General features: G+C 43.9%; 2 protein-coding genes and 1 long non-coding RNA gene across 4 annotated transcripts in view; 1 reads left to right on the top strand and 2 right to left on the bottom strand.

Moving 5' to 3' along the window:
- LOC137344820 (ion channel TACAN-like) overlaps positions 1 to 4,155 on the top strand; it is a 34,299-nt gene extending 30,144 nt beyond the window's left edge. The window contains exon 12 of the mRNA XM_068007997.1: positions 3,775 to 4,155. Coding sequence (XP_067864098.1) covers positions 3,775 to 3,891 — 117 coding nt within the window. The 3' untranslated portion in view covers positions 3,892 to 4,155. The remainder of the gene's footprint in view (positions 1 to 3,774) is intronic.
- LOC137344822 (uncharacterized) lies at positions 1,374 to 14,541 on the bottom strand. Its single transcript, XR_010968468.1, has 2 exons — positions 14,376 to 14,541; positions 1,374 to 3,842 (listed from the first exon to the last, which is right to left on the bottom strand). It is a non-coding gene; the product is annotated as an uncharacterized lncRNA (long non-coding RNA).
- A 3,259-nt stretch (positions 14,542 to 17,800) lies between these two features.
- porb (P450 (cytochrome) oxidoreductase b) overlaps positions 17,801 to 27,731 on the bottom strand; it is a 103,978-nt gene continuing 94,047 nt past the window's right edge. For both annotated transcript variants that reach the window (XM_068007995.1, XM_068007996.1), the window contains exon 16: positions 17,801 to 24,902. In XM_068007995.1, coding sequence (XP_067864096.1) covers positions 24,758 to 24,902 — 145 coding nt within the window. In that variant the 3' untranslated portion in view covers positions 17,801 to 24,757. The remainder of the gene's footprint in view (positions 24,903 to 27,731) is intronic.

Here is a 27,731-nt window from a genome sequence, read left to right as displayed (position 1 = left end):
GTGGGTCAGAGGTGAAATCACTGCCTCTGAGCCATAGACAGCAGGAAGATCTCTGGTCCAACCTCTGATCTGTGTTGAATTAGCTGATCTCACGATGGCAGTGGGAGCGCTACAATTAGCCACAGTTATGGATGGGACAATCAGCCAGAGTTGCCTCTCCTGATCACTCTCCAGCGGTCCCTTCTGAAAATGCATGTGTGTGAATGCAGGGTGGGGCAGTATCGAATTGGCTGTGACGCCCTGCACAGTTGGATAGCCTTCTGTCAAAGCTTGCACATGAATACTGGCTGTTTGTGGTGGAGGGGGCATCATGAGAATTTATGCTATTAAGGAAATCAATGGCTTTAGGAGGAGAAGGAAGGAAATTGGACAAAGAAAACCTGAATGGCCTTTCTCCTTTCCTGCAAGGAGAATGAGGTTAGTCCCTCAACACCATGTACTGCCCCGTCGGAAAGGGCAGTAGGAAAATTCGGGCCTCTAATTCTTGAGAAAGCACTAAACTCAGTGCCTCCCTACAGCAGCCTGAACTGAGGCGGGAACTCCTGATCAGGAGGCAAATCTTGTGTACGATTCTCCTGTTTCCAGTCCATGTTCCGCTGAATTGTCCCCTGTCAGTAAGGAAAGGGCTACGGTTCTAACCTTCTGTTAATTGTATCCATGTGATTTATATCAATTAGTGTTAATTGTATTCAGGTGGGCACTCTCTTGTATTATATATGAGAGCTTAACTAGGGTGTGGTGTGTGTAATGTTGATCTTTGTGAATAAAGGCTTGGAAGCAACTGAAGACCAGGCTCTAGTATTCTGTCCTTCACCACCAGGCTATCTATTTTGTAACACTTTTCACCTCTGCAAAGAATCCAATTACCCCACTCCATTAAATTAGTTGCACCCACAGTCCATGAAGTTATGTTATTGCAGGAACAAGTTGGTGTGAGAAAAATACTCAACTGCTACGACAACTCATAGTCCTGCTGTAATTATTAATGCTTCGTCTTTTTATTCCTAATTCTATCCTTGTTGGCTCCTGTAAAGATAAGGGGCTGGATTTTGCTGAGAGCAGTGAACGAACGGCACTAGCTGCTCGTGAGAGTTGCACTTGCCCATAGACTTTCTGTGAGCTTGTTGCACGGCAAGTTACTGTCAACGGGATAGACATTCATTGCGGTGCCCTCCAGAGGGCATCTGGGACCTGTGTGAACAGGGCAAGCAGCTGTGTATCCCCTTGACCAATCAGTTTGAAGAATCGTTAATAAAACCGCAGTCAGAACCAGGAAGTGTAAGTTAGAATAGTAAATTCAATGTCAAATCAGGTATAGAAAGTGAAATAAAGAGAGGAAAAGAAAAACTGAATTAAGGGACAGAGAGAAAAAGTAAAAAAAATGTATTTAATTTTTTTTAAATGTCCAACAATAATTAAAATCTGAAGGACTGAGACTCCACACTTGTAAAAGTTAATTTTCAGTGCCAGAGAGGTTGTTTGGCAGTAATTAAGACTTACCACGCTGTTAAAATGCTACTTAGACTTGAAATGAGGTGACAAAACTTTTTTTGGCAAGTTTAGTCAGTATCTGTGATGTCAGGACAGGAACGTCAATACATTTGAATGGTGAGTCAGTCAGCGAGATGCCGCTTTCACACAGGTTTTGGTGGAGCATCACATCTCGGACAGCAACTTCCCGATTTCCACGTTTATCTGCACATGTGCGGCCGCGAGAAATTACTGTCCGATTTGCACATAAGTAACGGTGAGCGCTGTTAGCCTCACTGTTATCTTTACAGCAAAATCTGGCCCAAAAGTTTCCACTCTGAACAATCTTTACCCGCAATGGCAAGATGGTCCAAGCCAGCCCTCCGTGTGATCACAGAAGCAGGAAGAAACCTGATGCCCACCCCTGTTCAGTTTGAGGTGGTCACTGGATAGGGTACTGCAATCCTGGCAATCCAGCCCATAAAGCCCGGGTGACTCAATCCCACCTGCCCTATATTTCTTGGCCCATTGGTTTGTCCTGTTTGAATTTTGGGGGCCTGGAGGTTTGGAAAGAACTGTTCTTTGTGGTATTGCCTCACTGGTGCATGAATCCTAAATCACAACACTAACATCTGTTAGTATCAGCAACTAGGGACAAATGGAAATTTAATGGGAACGGATTTAAACTTTGTATGTGGTCCGCAGGCTCTATAGTAGGATCTAAGTGGCCCCTGAAGGCAAAAACCTGGGGCACTTCTTGGGTAGAGTATCATGCAGCAAGGGGCTTTATATAGTCAACGTGAGGCTTTATATAGTCAACGTGAGGCTTTATATAGTCAACGTGAGGCTTTATATAGTCAACGTGGGGCTTTATATAGTCAAGTGAGGCTTTATATGGTCAACGTGGGGCTTTATATAGTCAACGTGGGGCTTTATATAGTCAACGTAGGGCTTTATATAGTCAACGTAGGGCTTTATATAGTCAACGTGGGGCTTTATATAGTCAACGTGGGGCTTTATATAGTCAACGTGAGGCTTTATATAGTCAACGTGAGGCTTTATATAGTCAACGTGAGGCTTTATATAGTCAACGTGAGGCTTTATAGTCAATGTGGGGCTTTATAGTCAACGTGGGGCTTTATATAGTCAACGTGGGGCTTTATATAGTCAAGTGAGGCTTTATATGGTCAACGTGGGGCTTTATATAGTCAACGTGAGGCTTTATATAGTCAACGTGAGGCTTTATAGTCAACGTGAGGCTTTATAGTCAATGTGGGGCTTTATAGTCAATGTGGGGCTTTATAGTCAACGTGGGGCTTGTGCCCAAATATCTTCAGGAAACAGGTGCCCTGTGACTACCTCCCACTGCCCCTGCTCTGGGTGGACTAGGTGATTTATCAGTGGGGTATGTATGTGAGAACTGTCAACCCAGAATGTTTACTCTTGGACTTCCTGCTTGTGACGGTCTGTGTTGTATACTTTGCAGTGAGCTCTGTGATTGGCTATCCCCCCGGAGACCCCCTTCAAAGGGTGGGGGGAGTGGGGGGCAAATCTCCTATCTTCTTTTGGAAATGCAACTCTTTCTTTTTCTCTGGGGCACTCCGATGTCCTGCTACTGTCCGAATGGAGATAAGTCAAGCCTGAGGGCCAGGTAGCCGGGAGGTTTACTGGGGAGCCAGCGTGAAGTGCCTCGAGAGATTTCTGACAGACTTCTGATAAGTTATATGAATACAAATTCTTTCTCACTGCAGAGCGTACAGCTGCCCAGGTGGGTTATCATATAACGGGCCTGGTCATTTGTCTTGGATGAATTCTGTCAGGGGTAGAAATTTGTCTTGGGCAGGTAGTGCATATCGGGCAGTATTGCATCACCTGCCCGACACAGTCCCCGCCCGACACACTCCCCGCCCGTTGACTTCAGTAGAACTGAATATCGGACGGGCAGGAGTATATCAGGCGGTTGATGCAATACTGCCTGCTTTGAGTCACCGCCCGAGACTTTCTACCCCTTAGTGTCTTAAAGTCCCCTCGGCTGTTGAAAACTCCAGTTCCCATTAGTGAGTATAATTTGCACAGTCGCAGAGCTGCCAATGTTGGTGGGAGTGTTAGAATTTATGATCAAACAGACTGAGGCTAATTGAAAGCCATTTGAATATGCAGAGCTGTATTTACAGTGGATGAATTTTTTTAAAACCCAAAACAACTGTGTCTCAGTCCAAATGAGTAAGGCTCGATGGGCGTTTCCTTCACTGCGGACCCTTGATTCTTGGCCTAGCTCATTGCATTTGTCTCTCTCTGTTGTAGGTTTCCATGTGCGGCCTCGCATTTCTTGTTCTGTTCCTCGGAAATTTCCTGACGACTGTTCGAGTCATCTACCAAAAGCAGAAACAAAGGGGAGAAGAAGTTAATAAACAATTGTGAGACACGAGAGAGAGAAAGAGAACGATTTGGTTCGATTATTGTTTCGCACCAAATGAAATTCAGCCATTGAGAGTGCACATTGTGTTGTGGCTTCTTCCTCTTCACTGATGCTCATCCGTCTGTCACCAGTCCGTCCAGGTCAGTCCAGGGGACTGCACGTGAGCTGTAGGTGTGTGCGTGTGTGGATTATATTGATCCAAGATCCGACTTTCTTAAAACGATCACCAAATAAAATTGTACAGGCCCACTCTGTACTGGACTCCTGATGGACTCTTGTGTTCCTGCCACTTGATACTGCATGTTAACTGGGTAAATGGTCTAGTGGTAGGAACTGACTTGGGGAGCCACCTTGTGGCCACTCTAAAACAATAAATATAAATGCAAGTTCTTTCTTTCTAAAACGTGGCAATTTAAAAAAAAGCTGTGTGCTTTTTTTTATTATTCGTTCATGGGATGTGGGCCTCGCTGGCGAGGACGGTATTTTTTGCCCATCCATAATTGCCCTTGAGAAGGTGGTGGTGAGCCGCCTTCTTGAACCGCTGCAGTCCGTATGGTGAAGGTTCTCCCACAGTGCTGTTAGGAAGGGAGTTCCAGGATTTGGACCCAGCGATGATGAAGGAACGGCAATATATTTCCAAGTCGGGATGGTGTGTGACTTGGAGGGAAACGTGCAGGTGGTGTTGTTCCCATGTACCTGCTGCTCTTGTCCTTCTAAGTGATAGAGGTTGCGGGTTTGGGAGGTGCTGTCGAAGAAGCCTTGGCGAGTTGCTGCAGTGCATCCTGTGGATGGTACACAGTGCGCCGGTGGTGAAGGGAGTGAATGTTTAGGGTGGTGGATGGGGTGCCAATCAAGCAAGCTGCTTTGTCCTGGATGGTGTCGAGCTTCTTGAGTGTTGTTGGAGCTGCACTCATCCAGGCAAGTGGAGAGTATTCCATCACACTCCTGACTTGTGCCTTGTAGATAGTGGAAAGGCTTTGGGGAGTCAGGAGGTGAGTCACTCGCCACAGAATACCCAGCCTCTGCACAGCTTGCACAGAACTGTCCTCTCGCTCAGGAGGATGCAGCAGTTGGAAGCTGGACTTTTCTTGTCTGGTTCTCATCCCTCACAATGACTGGGTTGCCACTACTGAAAGCAGACTGTCCAGTTCAGATGGGTGAGAGAGGGTCACTGTGTTGCTGTGACACTACAATCCAATTTAAGGCGGATCTTCTGATGGATCAGCCAGCCTTCAGCACCTTGAGCTGGTGTTTCTCACCCTTGATGGGCCCTTTTCATTTCAAATACCCCCTCAAACCTCCAGGGAAAAAAAGTTATTGGAAACGCCCGGTCTGTCCTTGTAATTGTACCTTGTTGTCCAGCTTTCTGGTCAGTTGAGTATTTCCGCCGATGCATAAATTGCTGCAGTGCCCAGCATTCAACCCTCGATTCGTCTGTTCCTGTTTTGACAATATTCTATCACAGGTTGACCAACAATAACATATTTTTAGACAGAGGACAGTTCCCTTGTAACAGGCAGTGAAATAACAGCTAAATACAACTTCAGTTCATGTCTCGTGTACAAACTGTTCTCATTTCATTCAGATCCACTGAGATTACGCACACGCACCCATCTCAGGAGCCCCAGTGAAAGTGTGGTGAAAAAACTCCAGACTCACCTGCCAAATTACCAACAGAAATGAAAGATGTTTCCATTCTGATTTCTACACATACTGCAGGAGTCTGTCCCTTATCTTAAGTGGCAACAATGTGAATGGAGGGACAGGGTCAGATAGTCCACTACTGCAAAGACCACAGAATCTTGCCTTACACAAAGAGGGAACTCCTTAACGAACAGGTGTTTCCTGACCACCTTCGGAGAATTTTCAGAGGTCCCTGGAATGTCCAAAACTCTGCTGAAGTGCTGCGCCAACAATTGTGCAGTCATGCCAGAGGGATTAGGAAACCTGCAGTCTAGCATGAAACGAGTGAAAACTCCACGGGAACCCCCGAGGAAAGGAGGCCCAAAGCGACTGAGACCCACGGCTCGAATTCACAGGAGACTCTTACTTCTGGCTTGCAGAGGCTAAGGGAACGTCTTGAGAGAACCCTAATGTATAGAAATACTTAGGAGTTACAACACGGAAACAGGCTATTCGTCCCAGTCAGTCCATGTCGGCATTTACCTTCCATGTGAGCAAATAGTTCTGATCACATTTACCCGTCCTGTTACATATTCCTTCAACCCCTTTTCCTTCATCCACCTGTTCAATCTAATTTTAAACGTTAATATGGTTTCTACCTCAACCACTAACCCTGGAAGTTAATTTCACAGCCTCGCAACTCTCTGTGTAAAGAAATGTCTCCTAATGGTGGGTTTCACCCTCCAAAGTAAAATTAGTCGAACTCAAAGTGGATAAGTCAACGGTTCCTGACATGCTGTTGAAGGAAGTCAGAGTGGAGATAGCAGAGGATTTAACCACATATTTTAGAGACTCCTTAAATATGCAAATCGTGCCAGAATCTGACGAGTAGGCAACGCAACACCTCTTCAAGATGAGAGAGAAGGATAAATTGGGTAACTATGGACCAGTTAGACTAATGTCAGTTGTGGGCAAACATTTAGAGCTAAATGGGATAATCAAAAGAACCAGAATGGATTTGTTAAGGGCAAGTCCTGTTGGACAAATTTAACATAGTTAAGTGATTGGTTGGATAGATAAAGGGAATGCAGTAGATGTATTGTTTATAGACTTTTAGAAGACATTCGATAACGGAGGCTTGTTACAAAACTTCAGGCATATGGCATAACAGGAAATGGAGCAGAATGGATAGGAAGTTGGTTTGCGGATTGGAAACAAAAAGTTAGGGCTAAAGATTGCTGTTCAGGTCATTATCTTAAAATTGTCACTAAGAATGTGGGGAAAGGTTAGGAGAAATGCCTGAGTGTAGTTAGACTATGGAATGTTTTGCCACAAGGAGTATTTGAGGAAGAGATCATTGCACATTTTAAGGGAGGAACAGAAAGTCCGATGATTGGACAGATTGGCTGGGAGCTGAGGGGATACTGTTCTATAGCTCTGGTGGTAAATGTTATGTGCACCTGCTGTATTTCACATAATTTTTCCATTTTGACAGGAAACCATTCAGCGAGGGGAATGGCAGTGTTGGGGGGGAGAGGGGGAGGTGTGGGGGGAGGGGGAGGTGTGGGGGGAGGGGGAGGTGTGGGGGGAGGGTCACCCTGAAGCTTTGGCACAGGAGACGGAGGAGGAGGAAGAAGAAATGGTTGCAGGTGATGTGCAGCCAGCAAGATTGGTGCGCGTACCATTGATGGACAGGACTTCACTTAGATCTGTAAATGTGCCCCTGCAGAAGACAATGGCCCCATGAACAACATGTTCTACCTAATCACCATTGTCTCTACTACCAAACCTGCCTGCTACATTAATATGCCCCTTTTGAAAATAAATCTATTATACATACCTAAGAAGGTACAACCAGTTTCTTGCACTTCTACACTCCTGTGTATGTGCTCTTGCACTAGTGACAATGTTTGGTGTGTACCATCTCGTACCCCTTCTACGCTCCTTGCAGGTTCAGTGGGAGGATTGTGGTGATGGCCTGTTGGTCCTTAATGGGAGCCTCTCTTGTGCAGCTGTGGCACTCCATCTCTTTGTGCTGGTTCATGAGTTGGGTCTAAAACTGCTGCCAGCACTTTGGCCCCTGCTCTTGTCATGAACTGTCACCTCTTCAGTCCTCTGAGGGGACCAGGTGGATTGGGTGGATGTAGCACCCCGAGAAGTAGCGTGTCTCCTCCTACTATGGCCCTGCTGCTGGAAATCTCCTACAGATGACCAAGGATCTGAGTTGGAACCATAGTACATTAAGACAATAGTGGCTGGACTTCCCATGGGGGTTCTCAACCATATATTGCATTTCTCCAGGGTTTCCCCCAATCTTCTGCCCAAATTATAGCAGGTAATCAGGAGAACCCCAAGGAAATTCCAAGCATAGAAGTTTATAGCACAAAAGGAGGATATACGAACATACGAATTAAGGGCAGGAGTAGGCCAATCGGCCCCTCGAGCCTGCTCTGCCATTTGATAAGATCATGGCTGATCTGATTGTGATCTCAACCTTACTTTCCTGTCTACCTATTATAACCTTTGACTCCCTTGTTAATCAGGAATCTATCTAACTCAGCCTTAAAAATATTCAATGACCCTGCCTCCACCGCTCTCTGGGGAAGGGAGTTCCACAGACTCATGACCCTCAGAGAAAAAATTTCTCCTCATCTCCGTCTTAAATGGGGGACCCCTTATTTTTAAACTGTGTCCCCTAGTTCTAGTCTCTCCCACAAGGGGAAACATCCTCTCAGCATCTACCCTTTCAAGTCCCGTGAGGATCTTATATGTTCCAATAAGTCTTCTAAACTCCAATGTATACAGGCCCAACTTGTCCAACCTTTCCTCATAAGATAACCCCCTCATTCCAGGAATCAGTCCTGTGAACCTTCTCTGAACTGCCTGTAAAGCAATTATGTTCTTGCTTAAATAAGGAGACCAAAACTGCACAGTATTCTAGATGTGGTTTCACCAATGCCATGTACAACTGTAGCAAAACATCTCTACTTTTATATTCCATCCCCCTTGCAATAAATAACAACATTCCATTTGCCTTCCTAATCACTTGCTGTGCCTGCATACTAACTTTTGGTGATTCATGTATTAGGACACCCAGATCCCTTTGTACCTTAGAGTTCGGCAATCTCTCTCCATTTAAATAATATCCTGCTTTTCTATTCCTCCTGCCAAAGAGGACAAGTTCACATTTTCCCACATTATACTCCATCTGCCAAATTTTTGCCCACTGACTTAACCTATCTATATCCCTTTGCAGACTCCTTGTATCCTCTTCACAACTTACTTTCCTACCTACCTTTGTATCATCAGCAAATTTAGCAACCATACATTCGGTCCCTTTATCCAAGTCATTGATATAGATTGTAAATAGTTGAGGCCCAAGCACCGATCCCTGTGGCACTCTACTCGTTACATCTTGCCAACCTGAAAATGACCCATTTATGCCTACTCTCTGTTTCCTGTTAGCTAACCAATCCTTTATCCATGCTAATACGTTACCCCCTACACCATGAGCTCTTATTTTGTGTAGTAGCCTTTGATGTGGCACCTTGTCAAAAGCCTTCTGGAAATCCAAGTACACCACATCCACAGGATCCCCTTTATCCACGGTGCTTGTTACTTCCTCAAAGAACTCTAATAAATTAGTCAAACACCATTTCCCTCTCACAAAGCCGTGTTGACTCTGCCCGATTGCATTGAGATTTTCTAAGTGCCCTGCTATAACCTCCTTAATAATAAATTCTAGTATTTTCCCTATGATAGATGTTAAGCTAACTGGCCTGTAGTTTCCTGCTTTCTGTCTCCCTCCTTTCTTGAATAGAGGAGTTACATTCGCTATTTTCCAATCTGATGGGACCCTTCCAGAATCTAGGGAATTTTGGAAAATTAATACCAATGCATCTACTATCTCTGCAGCCACTTCTTTTAAGACCCTAGGATGAAGTCCGTCAGGACCTGGGGACTTGTCAGCTTTTAGTTCTAATAATTTTTTCAGAACCCTTTCCCTGGTGATTGTAAATGTTTTAAGTTCCTCCCTCCCTTTCACCTCTTGATTCACAATTATTTCTGACATGTTATTTGTATCCTCTACAATGAAGATGGACGCAAAATATCTGTTCAATTCATCCGCCGTTTCCTTATTCTCCATTATTAATTTCCCAGACTCTCTCTCTGGAGGACCAACTTTACTTACTCTTTTCCTTTTTAAATACCTGTAGAAAGTCTTACTATCTGTTTTTATATTTCTAGCTAGCTTTCTGTCATACTCTAATTTCTCCCTCCTTATTATTCTTTTAGTCATTCTTTGCTGGTTTTGATATTCTGTCCAATCTTCTGACCTGCCACTAATCTTCGCGGAATTGTATGCTTTTTCTTTCAATTTGATACTATCTTTAACTTCCTTAGTTAGCCACAGATGGTACGTCCTTCCCCTAGTCTTTCTTTCTCACTGGAATGTATCTTTGCTGAGTGTTATGAATTATCTCACTAAATGTCTGCCACTGCATCTCTACTGACCTATCCCTTAACCTAATTCACTTTAGTTTCCAAGTTCACTTTAGCCAGCTCTGCCTTCATGACCTCATAATTGCCCTTACTTAAATTTAAAACACTAGTCTTGGAGATACTCTTCTCTCCCTCAAACTGAATACGGAATTCAATCATATTATGATCACTGCTACCTAGAGGTTCCTTTACAATGAGGTCATTAATTAATCCTGTCTCATTACACATTACCATATCTAGAGTAGCCTGCTGACTGGTTGGCTCCAGAATGTGCTGCTCTAAGAAACTGTCCTGAAAGCACTCTTTGAACTCATCTTCCAGGCTACCTTTGTTAATCAGATTCTTCCAATCTATATGTAGATTAAAATCACCCATGATTATCGCTGTTCCTTTCTGTTATTTCTTCATGTACATCCTGTCCTACAGTATGTTTACTGCTAGGGGGCCTATAAACTACTCCCACAAGTGACTTCTTGCCTTTACTATTTCTTATCTCTACCCAAACTGATTCTACATCTTGGTCTTTAGAATTAAGGTCATTTCTCTCTATTATACTCATGTCACCCTTAATTAATACAGCTACCCCTCCACCTTTTCCTAGCTTCCTGTCCTTCCGAAATGTCAAGTATCCTTGAATATTCAGGTTCCAGCCTTTGTCATCTTGCAGCCTTGTCCCTGTAATGGCTATCAGATCGTACATATTTATTTCTATTTGAGCTGTCAATTCATCCATTTTGTTACGAATGCTATGCGCATTCAGATACAAAGCCTTTAATGCTGTCTTTATACTATTTTTGCAACCTCCAGCCTTATCTGCTGGCGCACTCTTAAGTTTGCATGCTCTGTCCCTGCCTGCCACTCTCTGATTATCATTTCCCTTATTGCTACCTTGCTCTCTTGCCTTGTCTTCTTTCATTTATCACATCTTCCCTTACTTGATCCCTCGCCCCCACTATTTAGTTTGAAGCACTCTCTACCGCCCTATTTAAATAATTCACCAGAACACTGGCCCCAGCACGGTTCAGATGAAGGCCAGAGTTCAGTCGGCAAGCGGCGGGAAAGAGCGAGACCGGAGCGGGGATATAAACAGCGCGGAGAAAGCGGGAGTTCAGTCAGCAAGCGGCGGGAAAGAGCGAGACCAGAGCGGGGATATAAACAGTGCGGAGAAAGCGGGAGTTCAGTCAGCAAGCGGCGGGAAAGAGCGAGACCAGAGCGGTGATATAAACAGCGCGGAGAAAGCGGGAGTTCAGTCGCTGCCAGTCAGAACCCACCCACCACTTTGAGAAAAACCCAAGTGTGATGTCACAGGGAAGTAAGTGATTGGTTGGTGAGTATTTGACTCATTTAACTTTCAAAACTAGTGTAACTTAGTAATTGTAAGGTTTTAGTCATAGTAGAAGGTTTACTAGCAGTTGTAAAGCTAATTGGGACTAGTAGGGTTTATAAATTATAAATTTAATTAAGAAAAATAATAAATTAATTAACACAATAAAGATGGCAGGGCAGGTAATGTGCAGTGACTGCAGAATGTGGGAGCTTCTGGACACCAATGTGATCCAGGGCAAACACATCTGCTCTGGGCTGAAGAGGAACTTGCAGTGGGAGGATCCAGTTGTCGTGGTCCACGTATTTTCAAACGACATAGGTAGGACGAGGGAAGAGGTTCTGCTTAGGGAGTATGAGCAGCTAGGGGCTAAATTAAAAAGCAGAATCTCAAAGGTAATAATCTCTGGATTATTACCTGAGCCACAAGCAAATTGGCACAGGGTAAATAAGATTAGAGTTAAATTCGTGGCTCAAAGATTGGTGTGGGAGAAATGGGTTTTAATTCATGGAGCACTGGCACCATAAGTGGGAAAAGTGGGAGCTGTACCGTTGGGACAGCCTTCATCAGAACCGTCCTGCAGCCAGTGTTCTGGCAAATTGTATAACTAGGGTGTAGAGAAGGCTTTAAATTAAATAGTGGGGGCGAGGGATCAAGTAAAGGAAAATGTTATCACATTTAAAGAAAGAAGACAAGGCAAGAGAGCAAGGTAGCAATAAGGGAAATGATGATCGGAGAGTGGCAGGAAGGGACAGAGCATGCAAACTTAAGAGTGCACCAGCAGATAAGGCTAGAGATTGCAAAAATAGAAAAAGACAGCACTAAAGGCTTTGTAGACATTTGGCTCATCATGTCTATGCCAGCTGTTTGCTAGAGCAATGCAAAACTAATCCTACTGTCCTGGTCTCCTCCTTTGCTTGCAAATTTTTATCTATTCTTCCCTTGAAAGATAATGTGTTTAAACCTCTGGAATGGGTCTTGAATCCATGACTTCCTGACTCAGAGGTGAGAGTGCCACTACTGAGCCAAGAAACATTAACTCAAGGGGCATAATTCAAAGAAGAGCATGGGAGTTCTGGCCAACATTTATCCTCCAACCACTGACAGATTTAACTAGTCATTTATCTCATTTGTTGGTTTTGGGGCCTTGCTGTGCGTCAATTGGCTGCAACGTTTCCCTACAAAACGTCGACTACAGTTCTAAAGTAATTTGTTGGTTGTGAAACACTTTGGGAAGTCCTGAAGACACAAAAGGTACCACTAAATGCAAGTTCTTTCCTTCATTCTAGGATTGAGTGATCCTGTTAGGGACACTCCAATTAGGTTCAAGTCACTAAACTCTGCTCGTACTTTATCTCATCGACCCAGGATTCTTCTCTTCTTAATGACAAATCCATGTCTAATAAAATTGAGGCATTAGGTTCACTGATTAATGCCTTGGTTCAATTCATGAAGCAAATCTTTTTCCCATGTAGCTGATTATCCAAAACCCTGTGTCAAGTAACACAGGAACAGGAGCGGGCCATTCAGCCCCTCGAGCCTGTTCCGCTCTTCAGTTAGATCTTGGCTGATCTGTATCTTAACTCCATTTACCTGCCTTTTTTTAAAAACCCTTAATACCCTTCCCCAACGAAAATCTATCAATCGCAGTTTTGAAATTTTCAATTGACTCCTAGTCTCAACAGCTTTTTGGGGGAAGAGGTTACTTGTCATTATCATTCTGGTGAATCTGCGCTGCACACCCTCCAAGGCTAATATATCCTTCCCGAGGTGTGGTTTTCAGAACCGAACGCAGTTATTCTAATAGGGTCTAACCAGAGTTTTATACAACTGTAAGATAACTTCTACCCTTTTGTATTCCAGCCCCCTTGAGATAAAAATCTCATCATGATGGATTGCCACCATCCATGCCCATTGAAATAGGACTAGAACATTGCAGATACACATGATGGTGAAAAGATTCAAGATTACAGGGTTTTATTCATTGAGAGTTTTGTCAACGCTCACTGAGAAGTCATTAATTTGTGGGCTGCTCACAACTAAAGTGATTCCTGCTACTAATGAAGAACCCTTTCTCCAAATCTCCTGCAATCATCAAAATGGTGCTCTCCTCTCCCTGGACAGCAATAATAGTGTTGTAATCTTTGGGGGAAGGGGGTTGCGGGTTACAGAGACTCAAATCCCCAGCCACAAATGGAGAGAGGACACAAATCACAAACAGCTTTGTCTGAATCATAATATAATCCAGTTCTTGCAGACTCAACAGCTGCTCTTCAATCCCAGTCCTGCTTTTCCACAGGATTCTAGCCTTGAACTTGAATGTGATTCTGGGCATTGAGGGGTAAATGATGGTTTACCCCTCTGAGCAGGTCTGCATGGGCTGCCGTGAGGCCCAGTGGGCAGGGGGGCGAATATTGTGTGAGGCCCCTGTCAGAATCAGACCACTGCCTTCACTCAGACCCAGCACCAACCGTCAGTCTGAGCCAGTGGTTTTCAAAGTGCGGTTCGCGACCCGACACTGGGTGGCGGAACATTAATCACCGGCTCCAGTCCTCCGCCCGCCATGACGGCGCTGCCTCCGCCTCCTCTCGCTGCTCCCCCCTGGCGGGCGGGTGGACTGCGGGTTGCCGGAGGCCCCAGGCTGGAGGAGGACCATGGTAACGGCCATCGCGGGGATCTCCCGGGCTCTTGTGGTGAAGAAGATCGAGCTCGAGAAGCAGCTGAGGTAAAGGAGCGGGGGCGGGGGTGGGGGCGGTTCGGTTTTTTTAAAAAAAACGGAGTTGGGGGGGGGGGGGGGGGACAGGGAGAAAACAACATATGGGTGATGTTCTCAGTAAATTTTCAACCGGATCCTGTGAAGCCTCCGGGTGAGACTGGGAGGCGGACCCTGGAGTAGCGTGTTTGTAAAGGGAGAGAGAGCTGGGTTTCCAATCCGGAGTTTAATTTCGGTCCGTTTTATCCACCCGCCCCTGTGCCTTTTGTTGGGCTCAGAAAACAGGCCCGGTCCTGCCGCTCTTTAAAAAGAAAAACACCCACCGTATCCGGGCCCGTGGACTGGGAGCAGCGGCGGCCGCTCCTTCAACTCATCGAGCCACAGGGTCACTCCAGGCAGTGAGATTTTCCTGGAGTTCCTTTTGGGGAGGGAGGAGGAGGAGGAGTGGGGAGGGAGAGAGGGAGGAGGAAGGGGAGAGGGAGGAGGAAGGGGAGGGGAGGGGGAGGAAGGGGAGGGGAGGGGGAGGAAGGGGAGGGGAGGGGGGGGAGGGGAGGGGGGGGGAGGGGAGGGGGAGGAGGGGGTGGGGAGAGAGGGGGGAGGAAGGGGTGGGGAGGGGGAGGAGGGGTGGGGAGAGAGGGAGGAGGAAGGGGGGAGAGAGGGAGGAGGAAGGGGAGGAGGAGGGGGTGGGGAGAGAGGGAGGAGGAAGGGGAGGAGGAGGGGGTGGGGAGAGAGGGAGGAGGAGGGGGAGGAGGAGGAGGGGGTGGGGAGAGAGGGAGGAGGAGGGGGTGGGGAGAGAGAGGGAGGAGGGAGGGGGAGAGGGGGAGGAGAGAGGAGGGAGAGGGAGGGGGTGGGAAGGGAGAGAGTGGGGGGTGGGAGGGGAGAGAGGAGGGGGGGAGGGGGTTAGACGTTGACTCCGACCAATCTTCAGAAGTTTCTTCCCGAACCGCTGAGCTACCGGTCATCTCATCAGCATTGCAATTTTTCCTTTTTTGAAAATAGACGTGCTCAAAGGACTAAAGATGTAATCCTCCTAACGGCAATTTTATATTCTAGTGTTGTAGCGACCGTCTCGGGGACCATTCAGATCACCCAGGCTGAGTCCAGAGAGCCTTTCGTAAGCAGAGTTTATTCAAACATATGCAGGGGAGAGCCTTAGCGAGCCAAGGGTCTCTCTGATTAAACAATTTCATCAGGCTTTATACACAGTACGGTTGATACTGACAGGCAGCAGTCTGTTGGCCTCACGCATGTGACCAACTAGGTCCCATTTATAGCTTGCCCATAGTCATCATGGAGTCTCACACCTGCGTGGGAGCAGATGTCCCTATTATCTCAACTGTCTTAAGCTCTTCTGCCTTTCTATGATTTACAGTTCCCCTTATCCGGTGTTCGAGGTCTCCCATTATCATTATCTTAGTCCATTGTTCTTGTTACAAGGTTTCGTGAAAACATGTTTATGACAACTGCTACGGTTAAACTGCTGACACTATGCTTTAGTCCTTTTTGGTCAAGCTTCCCATTCTGCCTTGTGGTCACACTGGTTGTTTCGTAGCTAGCATAACTTCAGTATACATTTAAAGATTATACACTCACACCTCTCACATCAGCACTAATATTGCAAAGCCTGTAATTCTTTAGTTACTGCAACAACAGCTATCTAATTCCAGATATAAAGTGCATTGAATTGGTTTCACCTTGTGCTGTAGTGTTGGCCTCTTTTTAGGAAGTGGCCCTGTTTTTCCCCCCACTGGAAACAGTAGCAGTTTACAATCTAAAAGTTTGTTCTTCCACATATAGCTGGCCAACGTGAATGTACATATCTGACACAAGTTGAAACTACTGTGAAGGTCCCTCAATCCCTCCGCCCACCCCTCCAAGAAAGTCTTCAACATTAATGCTGTCTCAGCTACTATAATTTATTTGTACTATTCTATAGCAATTACCCTGTATTTGTTTTGAACTGGTGTAGATTTGAGGCTGCAGCAAGTTGGCAGCATCGTTATTATTGCCCCACACGCACCACTCAGATTGGGGAAGAGCAGAGCTCTGTATGTGCATATCCAAATGTGTGCACAGAACTATGTTTATCAGCTGAGAAATTTAGATACAGTCCAACAGCAAAGAAAGCCTGGGTTATTAAAAAAAATATATACTTTAATAAGTTAATCCTGAATCAATAATGAAGCTAAACTTGATGCCTGAGCAATAAAACGAGCTGGTGCAAGTCACCTGTGATAGCACACTGAAAACACAGCACAAGTCATTCAGTTTGTCATCTTTTTGGATCAGTGCTTTCAACAAATCTGCATTGTTGAATAGGATTAGTGGTCTGTTGCTGCCGTTCACAACAACATACATGTGCGAACTGGGATTTTCGACTTTGACACAATTAAAAACAAGAAACTGACTCAACCGCGCACCTGATATACGTGTAGCGCTTTCATTCTTGTGATCCAGATTGGAACGAGATCATGAACAACAGGCAGCCCCACCCCTCACATTAAGTGAAATTCAACCTGATCTTATTTTTGAACTGTATTTAAAATGTTTTTCAGGTAATGGCAATGTCTAATTTTAGTTACTACTTCAAGTGAAGAGGTAAATGTATTGCCCTTTATTGTGATTTTATGAAAACTCTAGTCAGAAGATACTGTTTTGGGTGCCTGGGGTAAGTGTTTTTCTTCCACTGAGTCATGAGAAAAAATGTTTGGAAACACTGGTCTAAGCTGCTGCACCACGACCAATCCATGCCAGGGCCAGGGCGATGACTTTTGGTATAGCCCTCCACAGGCTCTTGTGGCTACACTTGTTTTTATTACTTTGTGAGTGACATGAGTGACGATAGTAACGCCCTCTTTGAAGGGAAGAGCATAGGAACAGGAGTAGGCCATTCAGCCCCTTGAGCCTGTTCCGCCATTCAATTAGATCATGGCTGATCCGTATCTTAACTCCCATCTACCCACCTTGGTTCCATAACCCTTACCTAACAATAATCTTATCAATCTCAATTGACTCAACATTTTGGGGGAGAGAATTCCAGATTCCATTACCCTTTGTGTGAAGAAGGGCTTCCTGACTTCACCCCTGAGGCCAAGTGGAATGTGTTTTTCAGCAGGAGACAGCCTCTTACTATCCCATTGCCTAACGGCTATCTGCAAATTGTGGTTAGACAGACTTGTTAGTTCTCAATTCGGTTTTACAAAAATTAATGAGTACCCCATTTAAACCTGAATTCGTGCAATTTAAAATCCCATCCATGGAAGGTTGTTTTGCTAGTGACTTTAGTTTCGGTATGCAGTTACAAACCTTCATTATAGACCTACCCTTTGTTGTCCAGGTTCCCCTCCAAGTAGTTCTTAGCTGGATACAGTGGCTTCTCATTTTGATTTGACCATTTAATTAATGCCTAGTTCCAAATAGAAGCCAAAGAAGGGGAAATTGCTTGTTAAACCTAGCAAGGAATCTGTATTTTCATTAAAATGGTATATTTTCCATATTAAGACTGGGGCTGGAGTGTATTCCTGGCCAAGTACATTAAAAAAAAAGCACTAATACAATGATGGATACTGGTAATCAGCTCATCCATAATATGCAACATCCTCGCCTTATTGTCTCCTTTTTAGAATGCCACGGCTTGTGCTGATATCGGTCCATAGGCAGTGGCAGCCCTCTGGTAACTGCCGAGCTGTGGGTGAGGCAGATTACAGTGTCCCAATCTCTGGATGAACAATCGAGAAGAAAGTCTGCATTTTTGTAAATCGTTTAATGTTTTTGAAGACAAATTGCATGATGACAGATCCACAGACATTGAACAAAAATTGTAAGACCATTAGGAACCAGAACAGGACGAGTGTGAAAATTTAATCAGGGACATTAGATTGAGAGAGAGAGGGAGACCAGTACTGTATTCATTCTAGGGAACAGATTAGAAAGTTTGAGAGGGGTGTTGTGGTCACCTAAAGAGAGAGTATGAACAACCCAAAATTTATTTGTTATTTCACTGTAAAAGGTTTTGCAATATTCCTTTCATAAAAATGTGATTTGTACATCAATTAGCAACTTTCTATAGAAAAGTTAATGAATTTGAGGTCAAACAAGCATCTAGAATTCCACATTACATATGGAGCCACAAGAATGCATTTGACGATATGTATAAACACCTCCAGCTGGCACGCTAGTATAGGCAGCACACTTAACAGCTGAACGAGAAGTGTAAGTAATTAGAGGAAAAAGAGGAAACAAGCTGGAGCCTGGCCAGTGAGTACGTGCAGCTTCCCCAGTTCTTTCAAAATTGGCAACAGAAGGAACCAGAATGACCGGCAATGCAATGCAGTCCATCAAGTTGGCATCTTTAATTTAAGCTAAGTATTGTGCATATTGCAGCATATAAATCAAACAAGTGTCTAACCTTGCCCCTTTTACAAGGAAATCAGAGCCAATCAGCCAGGGTCATCTACGTACACAGTATTTGCAAAAAGTCAAGGCACTGTATGAAGTGCTGTGTACACTGGCTGATTTAAAGAGGTGAAGAATTTACAGCCTCAGTTAACTTCATTAATTTGTTTTTGCTGCAATGGTGCAGTCCTGTTCTCAGGGCAACATCAATTACAGCTAATAGGGCTGGCAACTCCTGGCCCCAGCCTGCTGCCTACATTCCTTTCACTTGGATTATAGCAGGTCTGGGATGACTGGCCTTCAGATTTTCCCTCATCCATAGAGAAGGGCCTGATCTCCACTCAAAATTACATATTAGAAGTACTAATGCTGGTCACACCTTCTAAAAGGCAAATTAAAAATATCATCCATCTTCCCTCTTCCATGGAATGCTTCCCAGTTATATACGTGTATCTCTTTTACATAGACCAGGCCCTTGTTTTGGACTGTCCCCCCCTCTTTATTTAATTGCAGGGTTTGACCTATCTGCTAAATGATCAGATGGGTGTACCCAGATCCTTTACCTGTGGACAGTTCAAAAGGGGGAAACTGCTACATTACAGATTAGAGCAGGATCGTGGCAGCCCAGCCCTTGAATACATACTGCGTACAATCCTGCAAATGTCCCACCATCTAAACGTGAAAGAAATATTGCATTGCTCTGTTAAGGTGACTAGAACTACTCAGGCAGTACTATATTGTTTAAAGACTGGTTGCTTTGAGTTGGCATATAGCACAGAAACAGATGCCAAGCCAGTGTAGAAGCCTAGTCCATGGCTGATGCCAGCTGAGGCCATTCAGGCGTTTCATCTAACCTAAAATGCTGGGTCTTTGTAAAAGGCACAACAGGGTTAGGGAATACCAAACGTCCAGAGGCTTTTAAGTTAAAATGATGGTGTAGGAGGAAAACAATTAGCATTGTAGAGCACTTACCGACAACTGACTAGTTAAACAATCGCACGTTTAAGCCACAGAAATGTGACCCAACAGAACCAGAACTTAGTGCAGAGACCATTGTTCAATAGACAGAGCTCAAAATATAAAAGACCACAAGCTCTCAGATTTTACTTATATAAAAAAAACACCTTGCTTACTTCCCAATCTGAGCATATGGAGCAGGGTGGGACTGAGGAGAAGCAAGGGGTCAGAATTTTCTCTGGCACCTCCTGGTGGCTGTTTACAAGTGCCAGTGGGAACAGTCAGGGAACAGACAGTCTGCCCATCCTACTAGCTGCAGGTACCAGGTCGATAAGAAGGAATAGAAAATTATATTATATAGAGGGAGAGAAACAAATCCAAGTATTCAAATATATAAGTTTTAAAAAAACATGAAGTGTATTTATATTTAACACAAGAGGTGCCGGTTATCTACAAGCTGCGCCTCAGAGCGTTTGAGATATCGTGCAGTTAGGGTCACAAAGCTGCTGAATACATCGAGCTCCTGTCATGATGTGGAAAACTATAAGCTTTGACTGACTAAATTGACTTTCTAATACACTTAAACCATAAAGCTGACCATATTAATGTAGAAATACTGAACCATAAAAGAAGCAAAGCATGATGGAATAAGTTGACCATGTTAGCTGACCAGCTGAATACAATAGAACGCTTATGTTCGGTTCCCAGCAAAGACACACAGAAGAGCTATTGTCTGCTTATGAGATAACTGTCTGACTAGCAGAAATGAATGACCATATAGCCTTGAGACTGAGTACAAAACTGATAATAAAAACACTTTCTTAGGGGAAAGCCACTTTCCCCTAGACATTGTCTCGTGATGTTGAACAGGCATGGGAACCAAAAAGGTTAGGTTCCCTATTTTTGATTGACTAACCACTTGACCAATGAGAGTGTACATGTACGGCCATATTCTATGATGGACAGACATTACTAATTGAACCGTATAAAAGTTCACCATTTCATCTGCTCAGCGAAGAGGTGGTTCCAACCATTGCTTGGACACAGCTTCCAACTTGTACAAGTTTCTTAATAAATTCTTACTTGTCTGAATTAAGTGTTTGGAGTTAATGCATTGTGTATAATAGGTAATTAAGTTCTTTTCGACAATAGTCCGTTCTGATGAAGGGTCATCCACCTGAAACGTTAGCTCTGTTTCTTTCTCCACAGATGCTGCCTGACTTGCTGAGTATTTCAATCATTTTCTGTTTTTATGTCACAATCCACTGCTGACTTGAATTTGACTGCACCAAGGTGAAAGTCCTCCTGCTGGTCATTTTGGCAGAACAGTTGGCACAAGTATGATAGGCTTTCCCATCCTATATTTGCACCGATCTTTTTGCAAAGATTACCGGCAGGAGGCACAGTCGCTTCCTTGTGCTCATTTCATGTCCAGTCTCTGCAGGTATCCCCTCCCAATGTGTCTGTCTCATAACCTGTATCAGGTAACTTCCTCCCAATTCATTAGTGTCTTGTGTCAGTTTCTGTAACTCGGTTGATTGATTTGGGTTTTGGTCCAGCACTTTTTTCCTTAATTTTCCTAATTTGACTTTTGAAAGTTGCTTTTGAGGAAGAGGAAAGAGTTGGCATCAATTATTACCTGGGGAGCGCTGCCTATTTCTAGCTCTAACATGCATGTTTTTCTACATTCTTGTTAACTCATATTGAGAAGGATTCTTGTGTAATAGCCACCAAGCAGCACATTCCCTTCAAAGTGCAGGGGATAGCTTCATCTGGGTCTGTTCTATGTACAGTAACTGCTGCATATAATTCTACTCTCAAGTTCATAGCGGATCAGACATGGTGTTCAGTTGACAACATTCAACTATTTCAAACAATGATGAAATGTGCTGCATTTGTACATTGAATTTGCTCAAAATGAACACAATGAAGTTTAAAAAAAACCACCACAGAATTCAGCTGCTGAATTCACATTTATACTGGGCAGGAACTGCATCAAGTTGTTTTATTTTTTGTTATTATGCTTTGGAAAACTTGACCACTTCCTTCATTCAAGTAAAACTGAAAAGTTTTGTAGCTCTTGCCTGGAAGGAGGCAGAAATCAGAAACCGTAAAATAGCTCATTCATTTTTTTGGTCATTTTTTTTCAGAGATAGCCATCTTAGATTTAAGCTAATCAACAATAGCACCTATTAATCAGAGTCTGCCAAGTGTAGAATGTGTAAAAGTATCAATGTACAGGAGTGAACAATGGGACTAAGGCACCATGTAAGACATGGCTGTCGGAGTTTCTTGAGCTCCAAAAGATCCTACTACACATGGCAGAAGTTTAACAGAATGCCCGCATGGTGACGCAAATACAACTGGGTAAGGTTCTGCTACGCTGAAAAACCACCCAAACAGCTGACTTTTTTAGTTCATTAACATGAATCACATTACAAAGCCTGATCTACAATGAGAGACATTAGTGCAAGGCACACACTTATGAACATCTAAGGATTGCAGTACGATCCAAACCAAAGGGAGGGTGTAGCTTCTGAGTCAGTGAGCATTCGGTTATTTAGCAATCCACACCAGAGTGTTCCAAGTGGTTTGCTTTTAGGTTTTTTTTTAAAAACAGGCTAGCAGCACAGGGAAAGTTAAAGTGCTCGACTAGAACAAGCGAGGGAAGTTTAGAGCGTTATTTGGGGATTTCAGTCAACTGATACCTCAGTTCAACTGCCTATGAGTGCATGGTTACCCTGTCAAATTGCAAACCAACCACCCCACCAACCCTAAACTTAGATCAGAAACAGCTTCTTTCTGAAGGTGGAGAAAGATCCTGTAATGCATCACAAGGCCAAAAATTATGAAAGCAAATAATGTTTTAATCATAAAAAAATCCCCAGTTAAATGGTTGTACACTGGTATTCAATCATTTCTACTTAAATTGAATGGATGCTCATGGACTGAGGCACTGGTTACATTCAGAATTCACAGTATCCATTCACACTTCCCAATGATTTCATCAGATGCCTGAGCAAGAAATACTAAGTTCAAATATCACCTTCAGTCAACACCATCCTTAGTTTCAGCAGTGTCCCAAATCAGTCATTATTAAGGACTTCTTTCCATTTGGACCTAATGAAACTCCAGCGGGGCTGATGCACCAAACTAAAAGACTGAAGCCAACAACTTGCCATTTTGGAGAGACTAAGCAGACAAGATGAGAGGCTGTGGTGCAGGGTGTTAGTTCTGCGAGTTCTGAGTCAGAGAAGGGGTTGAGTAGAGGATAGGCACTAACCAGAGCGAAAGCAAAAGAAAATAAAAACACAGAAAAATAGAGCTCGTTACCCAGGACCTTGTGTCAGATCTCCCAGCGATCAGCTCACAAACAGCATTGGTAAAGTCCCAATGGCAGTATCACCTACCTTCTCCCTCAGCTGCAGAATATGTGGCCTGAGAAAGACCACAAGAGAGCAAAGGTAAAGGGTTGGATGAAGAAGAGTGGGAGGAGGCTCTTGTGGAGTATAAACACCAGCATGGACTATTTGGGGCTGAATGGCCTGTTTCTGGGCTGTAAATTCTATGTAATTTCAAAATGGGACAAAAAAAACTCCAACTTATTTTGATGTCCTAGCTTTGCTTTAGGATTCAATTCTTAAAAACAATCTCTGGAAAGGCTTTCATAAGTAATGAAAACTACTTATAAACTTGGGCCTTGTAGGTTATTGCCTCTGTTGATGTGCTCAGCAGCAACAAATTATGTGCACGACACAAGTTAAGTTGCAATATAACAAAGAACTTCTTGTAAAACTTGGGCTTCCTCATTACTGCCAAGAAAAAAAAAATCCAAGTGAAAAATATACCTAGTAATTGAAAGATAACCTGACCCATTTTCAGGGGGTGATCGCACTTCATCCCCCCTCAATGATTAGGGATTTGTTCACTCAGTGATTTTTATAGGAACATATTTCAAAGGCAAAAACTGCAGAGGTTGGAAATCTAAAATAACAGAAAATGCTGGAAATACACAGCAGGTCCGTCAGCATCTGTGAAAAAGAAAGGGACAGGTTTCAGGCATAGAACTTCATCAGAACTGTGCGCGTCCGAAACACCAACCTTCAAATGCTGTGTATTTCTAGCATTTTCCGGTTTCCATTTTATTTATTTTTTAAGCCCGGACTTGGGACTAAGTTGCTCTCTGGAAACGAAGCCGCAGAGATCTGTCTGAGTGCCAGTCTGCTGAATGGACAGCTTCTGCTACTAAAACACTTGTAGCATCACAATATTCCCTTATTCACTATGCAGCAGTTTAACCTGGCAGTGGGGGCTAACACAGAGATTCATAACATCCAATCTTGTATTTTTGCTTCCATGTCCCATCAGGTGACTGGATTTACATTGCCTGCATACAGGCACTCTAGTTTAAATTTTGGATCGAATATTTTATTTGCTTGTCGCAGACTTAGTTCCTGTGTGATTTATAAACTCTTGTATTATAATGACTTCCGCCACTTCCTAAAAACAAAGTTCCAAAAGGAAAATCCTTAATCCCATCAAGCTGCTGAGGATACCCAGTGCGTCAGAGGTAACCATCCCACATTAGTGTCTGGAGCTAGATTAAGGTTGTTAGATCGAAGTACACTGTAAATTCACACGTTTGCTTCTGTACATTTCTCTGCTGTGTTACGGTTATATGGAGTCAAACCAAAGCTTTGCCAACTGTATAAGAAAAGCAGTATGTGTCTTGAACTCAAAGGATTTTTCTCAACTCAAAAAACACTGAATCAAAGGATATAAAAGGTGATTATAAGCAGAGTAAATAAAAAGGCTGATCAAATCTGTATGAAATGATCCATTCCTCAGAAAACCTGGTGCTGTTTTCAATGTCACAAGCTGATTTTTCCCTGCAATATAGTTCATGTTTTCTTTGAGACTTTAAAAAAAAATTAACTCAAGACAAATAATGGGAAATGCCCCAGTCTATATTCAAACTTGGGAGTTTTGCTATGATATGCTGCAGCTGATCTTTACAATAGTTTTTTTTAAAAAAGAATTCTTCTGGAATAGGGGATTTGTAATTCTGAATAACTTTTAAAAGACAGCAATGTAAAGTGTCTAATGTAAAATATTAGCATCAATACTGATGAAGAGTACAGTATTTAGTAAAGCGCAAAGTTATTTCCCACAAACCGTTCCTGGATATTTTATCATTTTTTTTTAAGAATCATTGCCTCGCTGTTTAACTTTAAAGATCCCTTGCATTGACTGGTGCAGGTCACCAGCTGGAAACCACTGATATGTCATTCACCCCTCAACGTACACATGCACAACGCAGCGCAGGAAGCTTACTGCTCCCCTCGTTTCCATTTTAACTCCAGACGTCGGAAGAGTAACGGCCTTTTGTCATTAGTTTCTTGACATAATCAACTGCCTGCGTGTGTGTCATTTCTCCCAGCTCGGCCACGATTTCGTAGAATGCGTTCTGGACGTCTCTTGCCATGTTCTTTGCATCACTGAAAGAAAGAACTTGCATTTATATGGGGCCTTTCACGACCTCAGGACATCCCAAAGCATTTTACAGCCAGAGGTATTTTTGAAATGTAGCCATTGTTGAAATGTAGGGCAGTACGGCAGCCAATTTGTACACAGCAGGGTCCCACAAACAGCAATATGATAATAACCAGATAATCTGTTTCAGTGATGTTGGTTGAGGGATAAATATTGGCCAGGACACCGGGGAGAACTCCCCTGCTCTTAGTATATAAAACAATGTTACAAACTAGGAGCTAGAAAGGAAAGTAGTTTTTTTTTGGGGGGGGGGGGGGGGGGGGCGCAGGGTTACTGGGCCTAGTTGTTGATTCGTACTTCTAAAAATCCTTATATTCTGATGACTAAGCCTGCCCCCTGAACACACCAATGATGTGCAGCCAGTGTCTCTTTTCACCAGTCAAACTCAGGTAAAGGTTTCAAGATCAATGTTATTGGGAAGTTGTTGGAAAAATGAGCTGCTCATGGGGTCAGTTGTCAACAGGATGGTAAGTCTGTACCTCGTGTTTACAATTTCCCTCCAGCTGGCGAGTGCCTAAGCTCGGCCAGGCTGTCGAGAGGTGTGAGCAGTGACAAGAACCATCGTCAAAGAGGGTGTGCATGAAAACGAGATACTCAAGACCACCATCCTGTACCTTGTAGTGAGTGAGGCAGGGGAAAGGTTCGTCTTTCCATTCCTCTGCAACAAGCAAAGAGAAACCAAAGGAAGGAGAGGGGAATCACCGAAGGGAGGTGTCGAGAACCCAATTGGGGAGCTACAACTGGCTTCACGACACGGGCTAGAAGGTAAAAAGAATCAGTGAGGGTTCCTCTTGCTGATTACTATCCTGTGACCACTCATGGATGTTGTCTGAAGGCAGAATCAGGCTTCAATGTGATGCAGTCCACGGTCAAATAGCCTGTTGCCGTTTACTGTCTGGGCCCACCAATCAAGAGTGGTGTTTCAGCAAGGAAACAGAGCACGCGACTGGAACTGGACCCAATGTGGTCAGTATCATCTTGTGGGGGGGGGAGGAATTAAAATGTTAGTCATTTTTTGGTACAGCAGCATTGTAATTTTGTGCTGGTTTTAGGCTGGATTTCCCTATTGAGGGGAGCTGCGAACATTCACATGCAATGGGTTTGAAAACAAAGTTACAATAAAGAATTTAACAAGGTGAAGAACATCCCCTGGGAGTGTGGCACTCAGTGTTGAATACCAGCGAGGTTGATGAGACCTTGGAGGAGTGCAGTCGGGAGCAAATCCACGCCCTGTGGGAGACTCGGCTGCACAGGGGGCGCAAGAAAGTGTAGCAATGCAGTTATTATAGGAGATTCGATAGTCGGGGATAGACAGGCATTTCTGCAACTGCATACTTGAGTCCCGAATGGGGTGTTGCTTCCTTGGTGCCAGGGTAAAGGATATCACTGAATGGATGCAGGACAATCTGCGAGGGGAAGGGGAACAGCCAGAAGTCATGGTCCATGTTGGAACCACTGACATAGGTAGGAAAAGGGTTGAGGTCCTTCAGGCAGAGTTTCAGGAGCTAGGAAAAAGATTAAAGAACAAAATTAATTCTCACTTGGAGCAGCATGGGTTAATAAGGGACAGCCAGCACAGATTTGTTATAGGCAAATTGTGTTTGACTAACCTGATTGAGTTCTTTGATGAAGTATCAGAGAGGATTGATGAAGGTAGTGCAGTAGATGTATATATGGACTTTCAAAAGGCATTTGATAAAGTAAAACATTTTAGACTTATTCAGAAAATAGAAGGACATGGGATTAAAGAGATCGTGGTAACTTGGGTATGTAATTGGCTAAGGGATAGGAGGCAGCGAGTAGTATTGAACAGATGTTTTTCTGATTGGAGAGAAGTATGCAGTGGGGTCCCCAGGGATTGATATTAGGACCATTGCTTTTCTTGTTATATATAAATGACCTGGACTTGGGTATAGGGAGTACAATTTCAAAGTTTGCAGATGATACAAAACTGGGCAATGTAGTAAATAATGGAGGATAGTAGCAGACTTCAGGAGGACTTAGGCAGACTGGTGAAATGGGCAGACACATGGCAGATGCAATTTAATGTGGATAAGTGTGAAGTGATGGACTTTGGGAGGAACAACATGGAGAGGCACTATAATCTAAATGGTACTATTTTGAGGGCGGTGGGGGGGAGGGGGGGCGCAAGAGCTGAGGGACCTGGGGGTGTATATTCACAAACCTTTGAAGGTGGCAGAGCAAGATGATAAGGAGGTTAAGAAAGCGTATGGGACACTTGGCTTTGTAATAGGGGCATTGAATACAAAAACAAGGAAGTCATGCTAACCCTTTACAAATCACCGGTTAGGCCTCAATTGGAGTATAGTGTACAATTCTGGGCACTGCACTTTAGGGAGGAGGTCAAGGCCTTGGAAAGGTTTACCAGGATACCACCAGGGATGAGGGACTTCAGTTATGTGGAGAGACTGGAGAAGCAAGGAGGTTATGATGGAGCTGTATAAAACACTGGTTAGGCCACAGCTGGAGTACTGTGTGCAGTTCTGGTCGCCACACTACAGGAAGGATGTGATCGCTTTGGAGAGGGTGCAGAGGAGATTCACCAGGATGTTACCAGGGCTGGAGCACTTCAGCTATGAAGAGAGACTGGGAAGATTGGGTTTGTTTTCCTTGGAGCAGAGGAGGCTGAGGGGGGGCATGATTGAGGTGTACAAAATTATGAGGGGCACAGATAGGATGGATACTAAGGAGCTTTTTCCCTTCGTTGAGGGTTCTATAACAAGGGGACATAGATTCAAGGTAAAAGGCGGGAG

This window comes from Heptranchias perlo, chromosome 28 (genome assembly GCF_035084215.1).
Source record: "Heptranchias perlo isolate sHepPer1 chromosome 28, sHepPer1.hap1, whole genome shotgun sequence".
NCBI lineage: Eukaryota > Metazoa > Chordata > Chondrichthyes > Hexanchiformes > Hexanchidae > Heptranchias > Heptranchias perlo.
Note: the sequence above shows the minus strand (reverse complement) of the source record. Positions and strands in the feature narration are given on the sequence as shown.